This window comes from Uranotaenia lowii, chromosome 2 (assembly GCF_029784155.1).
Source record: "Uranotaenia lowii strain MFRU-FL chromosome 2, ASM2978415v1, whole genome shotgun sequence".
Lineage (NCBI taxonomy): Eukaryota > Metazoa > Arthropoda > Insecta > Diptera > Culicidae > Uranotaenia > Uranotaenia lowii.
In genome coordinates, this window is record NC_073692.1 from 304,789,599 (window position 1) to 304,801,626 (window position 12,028).

Below are 12,028 nucleotides of genomic sequence, written 5' to 3' on the forward strand. Positions count from 1 at the left end.
CTGGGACATCAAATTGGCGTAGTTAAAAAAAATATTGGTTTCTTCAGTTATCTTTAATTTTCTAAAAACATGCGATTTTCACCCTTCTTAGAAAATGGGGTAACTTGCAACAAACTTTGTTTTTAACGAAAAATCTTATGAACACGTACGAAAATTTATAATTTTTAATATATTTGCGATGTTTTAAAGACCATTACGCATGACAACACCAATTGCAGTAGTTTTTGGGTCTGTAAAAACAAATTTTCACATTTTTTCTGGAATTAAGGATGCTGCATACATTTAGGGGTTAAATAATACTACGAAAAATTCAAAAAGCTGAAATCATAAAAATAAATGTTTGGATGAATGAAATTTAAATGTTTACAAACGCGTGATTCAAAACATTCATATTCCAACGCATGGAAACGAGATTTACAAGGTATTTCTTTGATTTGCATTTTGTTGCATTTAACCCCAGACACCTAACTGAATATTAAAAATATTTATTTAAAAAAATTGGGTGAAAAATATTTTTACACCAACAATGTCGGTATAATATGAGGAAACCTGTAAAAAGTTTGTAGGTAATTTTATCAAGCCGATCCGTCATACTGGGTGAAGTTTTTTTCGGCATAAAAAAATGTTAAAATTTGTACATTTATTGCTCGATTTTTCAAATTTTACATAAAAATAAAAAACTTAAGACAACTAGCTTAAGATGCGAGAAATTATGTCATCATCATTTTGTTATCATTAAAAGATAACTTTATTACAATACATTAAATTAAAAATTGATTCAATGTAGTGTTATATAAATGTTGCATCGAACCCCGCTGTTGCATGATGCCCCGTTTGACGGTATTGTATTCTATGTCAAAGACAATTTAATTTTATGTGAAATGCGATTATTTATTTATGTGCATCCAGTTTGACAAAATATTACATTCTTTCGTATGCAATTTTATGTCTTCGAGAACTTATGACTTCAAGCGTTTCTGTCTTCTCTAGTGTAATTTTATGTCAAAAGTGATGCTTCAGTTTTGTGCATCCAATTTGACATTTACACCAAAAAATTAATAGTGTGTAGTTTTTGTACACATATCCGATATGAGGCCCTTGGAGCCAAAGGGGTATAAGTGCATGAAAGCTGATTTCGAGAAAACAGGCTTTTAAGTTGTTGTGTTTGGAGCGTAAAAGTATGTTAATAAAATTCTAAAAATTTGAAAAAATCATCAAATAATGTTTGAAATATGAAGAATCGTTTAGCATCGTTACAGTGAGGGGCAAAATAAAGTGTCCAAATTATTTTTTTATAATTTCTTTTATTTTTCTGGTTAAAATTCAACGAAAACGCATCGTAATCATTTTTAAAATATTGTTTATTACGTTCTTTTCAATATTTGATAATGTTGCGTTGTTAAAAAAAAAGTTTTTCTGATAGAAAAAAAAAACAATTAATATTCCAAAAACACAGGGGCAAAATAAAGTGTCCAGATCGGTACAGCTGCAAAATGATTCAAACTGAAGGCAAACAAGAACGATTCAATAATGGGTATGGCCTCCTTCGGCCTTCAACACCTCCTACAAGTGCTTCGGTATACTTTCAACAAGGTTGTGCAAGTGTTATGGGTCGAGTTCCTCTTACGCATGCTCCATGGCATAAAAAAAAGTATTTTTATTTTGTCACACCAGTCTTATCAATCAGAACATCGAGAATGGCCCACAGATTTTCGATGGGGTTCAGATCAGGACTTTGTGGGGGCCATTCAAGGGGTTTGATGCGGCAGGAACGGAAAAATGACTTCATCAGATTGGCCGTATGCTTCGGATAGTTATTCTGCTGTAAAACGAAGCGCTCTTCGAGGCCCGTCTTGATGAGAGATACCTCGAGGTTTTCCCGTAGGATATTGGAATATGACTCAGCATTCATGATTCCGTCAATTTTTACCAAATATCCCACCCCACCCCAAGAAAAGCACCCCCACACCATCACGTTACCTCCTCCGTGCTCGACTGTTCCTTGGATATGGCGATCTTGGAGCTCCTCACCCGACTTGCGCCACATATGATCCCGCTTCTTCCGGTTAAATAGCTCGATTTGTCGGCCCACAACAATGTTTTCCAGTACTCGAGCCGAATATCGACGTGTTCCTTGACGAACTTAAGCCGCTTAGCCTTGTTCACCTGGCTGATAAAAGGCCTTCTCACTGCGATCTTTCTATGGTACTCCTTTGCATGGATGCGGCGACGGATAGTACAACGCAATACCGAAAATTGGAGCTCTTCCTGTATCTGCCGGATCGTTATTATTGCGTTTTTCTTCACTTCATGAATGATTTTCTTGTTCGTTCTGGCATCTGTCTTGGGCTTCAGTCCTCTTCCTGGGCGATCCATCTCCGATCCGAACGTTTTCATCTTCTTCATGATTTTTGATACCGCTGTCTTGCTGAATTCGTAGTGCTTGGCCACTTCCCGGTGCGTTTGACCGTTATTTACATCACGAACAACCAGTTTCCGGATGGACAATGGAATGGAACCAGAAATTTATGCGTTCTCCATATTTTACAATTTATTCGAATGTAGACACCTGTTTTATTACTCCAGAGCCAAGCCAGTTGTTTATGAAACGTCAAAATACACAAAACAAACAAATTCGAGGGGCCTCACGATGGAAACTTATCGAAATTATATTGATTTTTGAGTTGGACACTTTATTTTGCCCATTTTTTTTTTTTTTTTGGAATACTAATTATTTTTTTTCTATCAGAAAAACTTACTCTTTTACCAGCGCAACACTAACAAAAATATAAAAAAAACATAATAAACAATATTTTAAAAATGATTACGATGTGTTTTCGGTGAATTTAAACCAGAAAAATAAATGAAATTATAAAAAAAAATAATTTGGACACTTTATTTTGCCCCTCACTGTAACTCAAAATCGACCATTTTGTCACCTATATCTACTCCTTTTGCTTTGAGGGCCTCATATAATGTTTGATCAAATCACTATTCTGCTTATTAGGCGCATATAGCCTGCTTCTCCCCTTGGTTTACTTATTTGGTAGGAATTTCTAAATGCAGTAACGTTGTTAACGACTTGAGATATCATATCTAATGCGATTTTCTGTTTCCTGTGGTCTTTTGAAATTTGAAAATAAATAATGAAATTTCTGGATTATTTCAATACGATTTTGCAAATTTCTATAAATATTGTAAATTTGTGTGTTAGTTTGTTAATTTGTGATTGATTCACCCTATTCTTCTCTACACACTATTCAATTTTTCATGTAAATTTATGTCAAATTGGATGCACAAAAATGAAGCACTACATTCGACCTAAAATTACACACGATAAAGGTACAATCGTTTGAAGCCGTAAATTATCGAGACATCAATTTTTAAGGAATGAAACATAACTTTTTATAATTTATGTTGAACTTGCTTTTCATTAGTAAATCAATTGTTTTAAAATTGAAAACATGAATAAGAGGAGTCAAATGATTTTCGATGAACAAAAGTTGTTATAAATCTTAAAACAAAGCTTTTGTGCATTTTGCAGCGAAAAAAAAGGGTTTTAGAGGGGTTTATTTCCCCTAAAAATATGATGAAAAAAGGGAACTGAGATTCAGTAATGCTATTTTCCTTAACAGTTTTACTCTTCAAATTATCATGTTAATTTTATTCACAACCAAACAGATTTTGCAATCTAACTCAACAAAAATGAATGAAATCTGTCATCATTTTACAAAATAGCATGCATTTCAATTTGAGTGTTCCGGTTGAGGTGGTCTAACATTTTGAGCCCTCACAGTGATGAATACCGTCCTTAAAAATTAAAAAGCTCAGTTTCTAAGGCTTATAACTTTTTTTATCTGAATTCTAATCGAAATGTAGTCTTCCGATGAAATATTCGTCATAATTCAAGGTCTCAGAAAATCATACTCAGAAGAAATCGGCTGGAGGGGATCGAAGTAATTGTTGAAAAACAAACTTCAGACTCGTTGAGCGACCCTTTCTCGTGATCAGATCCAGTCCAAATTTGGGACCTTGTAAGGCCTAGGATCAATTCTAGCCTGCAGCGCATAACATTTCACAAGTTTAAAGTTTTCTACACAAAATTCCTGTTCATTCTTCGATGTTTTCTATGCTCTGTTAATTTATCAGGCAATTGAAGATGTTAAGCCTCATTCGAATCAGCTGTTCCCACTACTTATAACTGAATCTTCCGTAAGTTCAATAATATCAATATCTAATTGTGATAAATAAAATGATTGAGTCAAAACTTATGACCAAAATTACTCTCGGTACTCTCGGTAATAGGATGTTTTCGGTAATCGAACGCACCCTTACCCAATTAACGCGAGCGAGTACTGTATTTGAAATACATATTTGAAGAAATCGTTCTAGCATTACATCAATCTCGATTTTAATGCAACTGTTGTGTTCTAAAGTACACTCTAATAAGCACTTTAGAACACAACAGTTGCATTAAAATCGAGATTGATGTAATACTAGAACGATTTCTTCAAATATGTATTTCAAATACAGTACTCGCTTGCGTTAATTTAGTAAGGGTGCGTTCGATTATCGTAAACATCCTATTACCGAGAGTACCGAGAGTACCATAATTTTGGTCATAAGTTTTGACTCAATCATTTTATTTATCACAATTAGATTGATATTATTGAACTTACTGAAGATTCAGTTATAAGCAGTGAGAACAGCTGACTAGAATGAGGCTTAACATCTTCAAACATTTGATAACAAATTATATGAAAACAACAGAACTGTCTGATAAATTAACAGAGCATAGAAAACATCGAAGAATGAACAGGAATTTTTGAGAAAATTGACTTTGAACTCAGCTTTCAAAAGCGTCCGATTATAAAGCGTCCGAAGAACGAGCGAGTACTGTAATTAGAAATAAACTGTTTTGTGGAATTTTTCAAATGGTCAATATTCCTCTGGTTATTTTGAATAATCAAAATTTTGGTGTTCAGCTTAAGGATAAATACGCCTTGCACATGCGCCCAAAATTTCCAATTTTTGACCTTTCACTATATAGTATACAATTTTGTGAGAGAAAGGTAAATTATTTGAAGATTTAAGTAGTTTTTAATTAATTATTTTATTAAGTTATCATTAGGATTATCATGTGAACCTTTGATGTTTTTACACAAATAAATAAATTAACAAAGTGTTTTAACTCAAATACTTATCGATTTTTGAAAAGGGCGTATGCGCCGATTGTAAACAAACTCAGTAACTAGCATAAACTTATTTTACTTTCTTTTTTACATCAGAAAACACGGTCCCCTTCTAATTTTTTTTTTTTGGATTTTAGTGTTTTTTAATTTGATTTTACGAATAAGGCTAATAGCTTTTTATGGGTATGTAATCATAATGCTCTTGCACCCTCTTCATCTCACGGGCGAAAAGTTTTTTTTTTGTTTTCATCTTTTAAGGAATTTCCCCTTCAAATCGTGAACAAAAAGGACAATAATAATTTTGGCATCGAAAAAGAGCATTTTTATATTTTCTAGTCAACTATACATTAGACATGGTAATGTGAAAAAAAGAGCAAATATGTTGAGTTCAATCACTTGTAGCTGCTTTCAAGCCAATAATGGCTTAAATATAGGTAACTTCTTTGATGATTGAAACATAAGGCGAACAGTCAATCTGGATTTCAAAAGAGCGCACAATTTTGGCGTATAAAAAATGAGAAAATGAAAGGGTGAAAAATTTAATTTATTCATTCTATATTTACCTCCCGCAAAATGAAATTATACTAATTTAGTTTAGGTACTAAGTAGGTAAGGACAATAATTAGATACTACGAAATAGGCAATTGATTATATTGATTATATCAAACCAGAGGTTTTGGCGTAACGGCTCTTTTCAGAGATCGATACCGAAATGTTAAATTTTAACTCTTAACAGTGATTATGCTCCAAGCTGATGTTTGTAAATGGACAAAAGATATTTTAAATGATCAAAAAATTATTTAAAATATTCTTAATTAGGTTACAAATGGTTATAGTTTTACTTCAGCAGTAAAGGAAATTTTTGGAAACATGAGAATAAAACATATTACAAACATATTGCACAGAGCTCAGCGATGTAGTTATTGAAATGATCTTCAGAAAAATATCCAAACTGAACCAAAGTGTTTCTGGAAATATGCAAAAAAGCAAAAGTTGAACTTGATCCCGAAAAATGTTTCATACAATTCGAAAAAAGCCTTATCGTTGGAAGATACCTCTGAGCTTTTTGCTGAATTCTTCCGCAGTGTGTAGGGGAACTGGGGGTAAGACGCCCACGTTAAGAAGAATCTGTCATTACTCGTAAATGAAGAATGCAATCCAGTAAATTCGACAATAGTTTTGAAAAGGGGAATGTTCTTCACCAGAAATATACAAACAGGAACACCTTTACTAATTATTTACGTCTTAATCGTTAAATTTTGAAAGGCTTTCTAAAGTATGATTTCAATTTCGTTTGGGGCAAAGTGCGCATATGTATGTACCCAAACGCGCCGTTTAACGATTAATAAGTGTTTATGAATTCAAGGGCCTCCGAAAGTGTTTGCCAGGTAAAAACACTTCTTTTCTACTTCACAGATGGAAAAATGTATTGCTACGCGCAGTGCTGCCAGATGTACTGACGTTCTTGTGCGTAGTTAATTAAATCTACATTAAATTTAAGAATTTTAAATAAATTCGTTTATATTCAAGCTATGTTTTCCAATTCAACATAAAAATATCCTTAAAATTTTTGTGATGAAAACTGCATATAAATTTAAACGAACATGAAACATGCTTCAAGATAAACGGACATGGCGCGTTTTGCCCTGCATAGACATGTTTATTAAAAATCGTTTAAAATTTCAGAAAAAAATAATTGAATAAGGAAATTTGTCGTTTTGTGATGATTGTCAAGACCAATGTTCATTATTGGAACAGATGCCAGGTAAATGTTTTGCTGATAGATGCCGTAGTTCCTTACGAGAAAAGTTGAAAAATTGCAAGAAAAGCTCCTAAAAAATTTTGTTTTCGTTTTTCGTCAAATCTAAGCAACATAGAAAACTTAGAAGGTCCACAAATGTTTATAAACGCATAAAAGTGTAAATAGAACAAATTTTCAGAAATGTCGAACAATGTTTGTTTAGTGAAATACTGATGGTGGTGCATCTTGTCCCGTCTGCGCATATTATACCCAGTTCCCCTATATTTCGGATTCCTTAAGAACAAATCAAGAGTCTCTTCTGTCAGTCGATACTTTTCCTGATCTTACTATTTCAATGACAGATGTGCGACGTAAAATGTCAATGCACGACGAATCCGAAGGATGTGGCCAAGATGGAATCCCAAACTCACTCCTTAAAAATGCGTGAATGCGCTCGAAGAGCCCTTACTGTTTCTTTTTACTTCCTCGATTCATGATGGACTTTTTCCTAAGTTCTAGAAGATTTCACATATAGTGCCAATACACAAGAGCGGTTCTAGGATCTCCGTCGAAAACTTTCGTGGTGTAGCAATCCTTTCAGCTTTACCCAAGCTTTTGGAAAGCATTGTCTATGACCAGATGTACCCGTAGATAGAAACCAAAATTTCAGATGTTCAGCATGGTTTCCTTAAAAGGCGATCAACCGTGGCAAATTTAACGGAGTTTGTCTCAAGAGTCTCACAATGAATGATGGAAGGTCTACAAGTAGATGCTCTGTACACTGACATGTCCAAAGTCTTCGATGTGATCAACATAGACGCTCTTCTGTCGGCGCTGTGCAAAAATGGAATCAGCGGCATTTGCTTACAATGGATTCACTCATACTTAATCGATAGAACGCAATACGTTAAGCTGGAGAACGTGAGATCCAGGACTTACTCGGTCAACAGTGGTGTACCACAAGGGAGTCACTTGGGACCCCTTTTTTCACTACTGTTATGAACGAGTTTCCTAAAGTCCTGTCTGATGTGTTGTGTGCTTGTGTATGCCGGTGATTTAAAGATGTTTCTGCCAATTCGTCACCCAAAAGATTGCACGACTCTGCAAAATGCTCAACATAGGTTTGTGGAATGCTGCAGCATGTTTGGATTTAAAGTCAACGACTCTAAATGCAATGTGGTTACTTTTTCTCGGAAAATGAGCAACATCATGTACGAATACCGCCTGGGAAATGATTTCATTGTTGCTCGGCAGGCTTCAATAGAAGATTTGGGAGTTGAGTTGGACTCAGAGCTGAACTTTTCGAAGCACATAGAAAAAGTTGTAACTAAGGCTAATTAAATGTTCGGAATGGTTAGCAGAATAAGTCAAGAGTTGAGTGATTCCTATACGATTGTTCCAATTTACGTCGGATTGGTTCGTACCGCAATGGAGTACGCCCGCCAGTATTGTTTGGCGTCCATACTTCATATGTATTAACAGCCTAGAGAGAGTTCAAAAGAAGTTCCTGAGATATGCCTTGAGAAACTTTGGATGGCAAGCAGAAATGCCGGAGTATCGAGTGTTGTGCATGCTCGTAGGATTGAACTCCCTGGAAACCTGCCGAAAATCGATTGACGCACAGTTTTTAAAAGATCTGACCAGTGGAAGATATTATTCAGCGTCTCAAATATGTTATAACGAAGGCCGCAGTAGTTTGCGTAGCGTAAGGCCATTTCAGTTAGCTAATCGGATTAAAAATTATGCTAGGAATGAACCAATATACCGAATCATGACACTTTATACTAAAAACGTTGAAATTATTAAGTTTAATATGGCCAGAGAACAAATTAAAATTAGACATGCGCAGTGTTAATTCATATTAATTATTCGTGTTGTCCATAATATTAATTTTACTCTAGATTCAGATAAAGGGCTGTAGACTAGGATCTAAAAAAATAAATAAATAAATATTACAAGTTTAGTCCTCCTTTATTCGCATATTAACTGATCCCACCCTGAAAGCCACTCATTCATGTTTCGGGAAGTTTACCTTAACGAGACAGAGAAATGCTGTGAAACTTGAACCCATCGCTGCGTTATGAATCTGCGCTCAACATTTACCAGGAGGAGAACTATTGTGTGCTGGCTGTGCATGCATGTATGTAAATATTCTGCTGCTCCCTGCCAGTTGGCAGATGTTTCGCGGCTCATAGTTAGTACGTCATTAATATTTTACCATTCTGGTAAGGGGGGAGGCAGAGGTGCAACCGGAAGCTGAATGACAGTTGAATGGTTTGGAGTAAAGAGAAGAACCAAGTCGTCAGTTTCTGCCCTTCTGTCAGGACGCCAGCATTGAAACTGGAACTGCAATGTATGTGGGATTGCACTACTGCAGTATCCTTACACAGGAAGTCGGTCGAAAACAGCGAGAAGAAGTCAGTCATCCAGTTTAGTAAGTCAGCCAGACAGTCAGTCAGCTACTCGTAGTCTGTCAGTGTTTTAGCGTGGTATCTCACAGAGTAGTAGTAATAACTAAAGATGTACAACAGAGCTACTTCATGTGAAATGGGCTACACGTGCTTTTGGTATCTGACGCATAGATTAAAACGAGCTGTTTTATCCGTCGTTCATCTGCGTTCTCCTGTTGCCCTACTAAGTATGAGCGAGCATGTGGTTCACTGAAGAAAAGCTCGCGGAAATGGTGGATTTTCTAAGTACGGAAATGGCAGCAGCATAAATGCAGATGATGGGATCTCGGGCTCGTTTTGCGGGTGTGACTAAATTAATGTCGCAGAAGATTTCTGGCGCTTTATGCACCACACATACACATTTGTTTCCTTGATTTGACAAGCATTTAGACGAAATTAATTTAAAAAAAATATTAATAAATTCTACCAATTGATTGCAACTAGTAAATAAATTCGAAATTCAATCCATTTTTCCAATTCCAATTAACATTTTATCTTTAAGATTCTTGACATAGTTTTTCAAATGTATGTTAATTGAAATGGAGCAACCATTTCATGGAACAAAAGTCATACCAAAGTCATGTTTACCCTACCATTTTCAGCTAGGAAAAAAGAAGGAAACAAAGCACAATCAGAGTTCAGGTGAATGGTTGATGCAAATATTAATTTGAGCCTCAGAGGTTTTATCTTTGTCGAGCCAGTGCATACCTTGAAGACAGAAGCTTGGCAGGATGGATGAGGTAAGTGAAAGTGAACACATTCTTTTCCCTGGAGCATCTGAGGCAGGAACATGAGTATTGCAGTCTCTGAACAAGAAAGACATATTTCTAGGAATCTTATCCATTCATTCTGAAGGATTTACAATTAGCATTGTTTTGTGTTGTTTTTGAAAAAAGAATATGTGACCCATTTTCTTCAATGAAGGGAAAAAACTATATTTTCCAAATAGCAATTTTAGCTTAATTATGGTCAGCACAACTTCATTAGGACCGTAGCACTAATCTTAATAAAATCTTAATTCGAAAAGTTCCACTAAAAATTCATTAATTAGCAAACAAAAAGCGCTTGAATATCATACAAGAAATACCAACGAAACTCGATTTTGGTGACACGTCCGTAAATGTTATGTGGCCAAAATCGAATGTTGCCATATCCGGACGTATTTTGTCACTTTTTTATTATTTATTTTTATTTCAAATTATTCAAAATTTATGTGAAACATAATATGAGCATCAATTTTTTTTTAAATTGCTCAATTATATAAGTTTAAAACAATAAAAAATGGAAAAATTAATTTATTTTACTATTCCGTTTAAAACAAATATAATTGAGCTGAATAAAAAAAAATCATTCTATTTTTATGTTTTTTATGTTTCATTAGTTTTGATCAATTTGAAATGAAAATAAAAAATTAAAAAGAGATAAAAAAAAACTTGTTTTTTTACTTTGTCAAAATCGAACGGGGTCTGAAAATTCAAACGCTTCGTAGCACTCAAATCTAACATATTATTAGTTCAAAGGAAATAAACGTGCCTAAAATCTGTTTTTGAAATCAATTATATTATTGTTTTTGGAGAAGTTTGTCAGGATTTCTTTATTTATGTTTTTTATAGGTATATAATTTATAATCTGAATAGGAATATCCAGCCCCTGACTTTTCCTTTTTCATCATTTGAAAAACATTTTTAGAAAAATTAAAATATAATTATCATACACGTAATTCCAAAGTTTTTCAGATTTTTTTTAATCGATTTCGGGCCAGGCAAATCCAAACATCTTTCCCCAAACACCTGACAAAATCCGGGCATAGGATTTTTAAATTTTTCAATTCAAAACCCGGGTACTATCCGTGCAAATCTTACAAAAAGCTAGGCTTTTCTTATGAAATGTTCAATTGAAATATTTCATAAGCAAAACATGCTTTCACGTGTATTTTTAAGAAACAAGTCTAAAATAATAATAAATTATGTAAAACAATGTGCTATTGGTTTAGATTTTGGGCAACCAGGCCGGACTGGGCCTTTTCATATATTTTTTTGAAAAACCAGGCAAACTAGGATTAAACCGAGCAATCTGCAATGCTAAGTTTTCCCTTGTACTTCCAAAAAATGAGGACTTTTAATTAAAATATTTTGGAATATCTCAGTTTTTGTTTTCGGATTTTATGATAGTTTTTTTTGCATTGTACTCTTTGAGCATTGCGAACTATGGTAACCCTAAGTTTACACTCCAACCAACGTTTTAAAGATATATTTTTATATTTGTTTAGCTGATGAAAAATGAGTTACTTCTTTTGTACTCCTTTCAATTATGATCACAGTTATAAAATATCAAAAGGCCATTGAAGTTCTTAAGAGCGGGATAGGAACCAGTCAAAAGTATTAATATTTAGAATCATCAAAGAAGACTAATTCTTCTAATATTATTCGACAGAATTTTTACCAAAAGAGTCACTAACCTAACTAGACCTGCGTTAGATCCAGAACAACCGTAGAAGGAAAGTTCAATAAGGATGGAAATGATCAATTTACAGTCTAAATTGACCATTTAACTTCAATTCAACAGTATTGTTTTGCATGGTTTTCTCGATTTTTTTCAAACAATTTTTTTTTTTTCAAGGAATTTAACAGCAAGTTGTCATTCTT

General features: G+C 34.2%; 2 protein-coding genes across 4 annotated transcripts in view; one reads left to right on the forward strand and one right to left on the reverse strand.

The window, feature by feature from the left end:
- LOC129744484 (Ig-like and fibronectin type-III domain-containing protein 1) overlaps positions 1 to 12,028 on the reverse strand; it is a 707,683-nt gene that overhangs the window by 341,045 nt on the left and 354,610 nt on the right. The gene's annotated exons all lie outside the window — the stretch shown is intronic.
- LOC129742842 (uncharacterized) overlaps positions 7,684 to 12,028 on the forward strand; it is a 35,375-nt gene continuing 31,030 nt past the window's right edge. The window contains exon 1 of the mRNA XM_055734778.1: positions 7,684 to 7,854. Within this exon, the coding sequence (XP_055590753.1) occupies positions 7,684 to 7,854 (171 nt within the window). The remainder of the gene's footprint in view (positions 7,855 to 12,028) is intronic.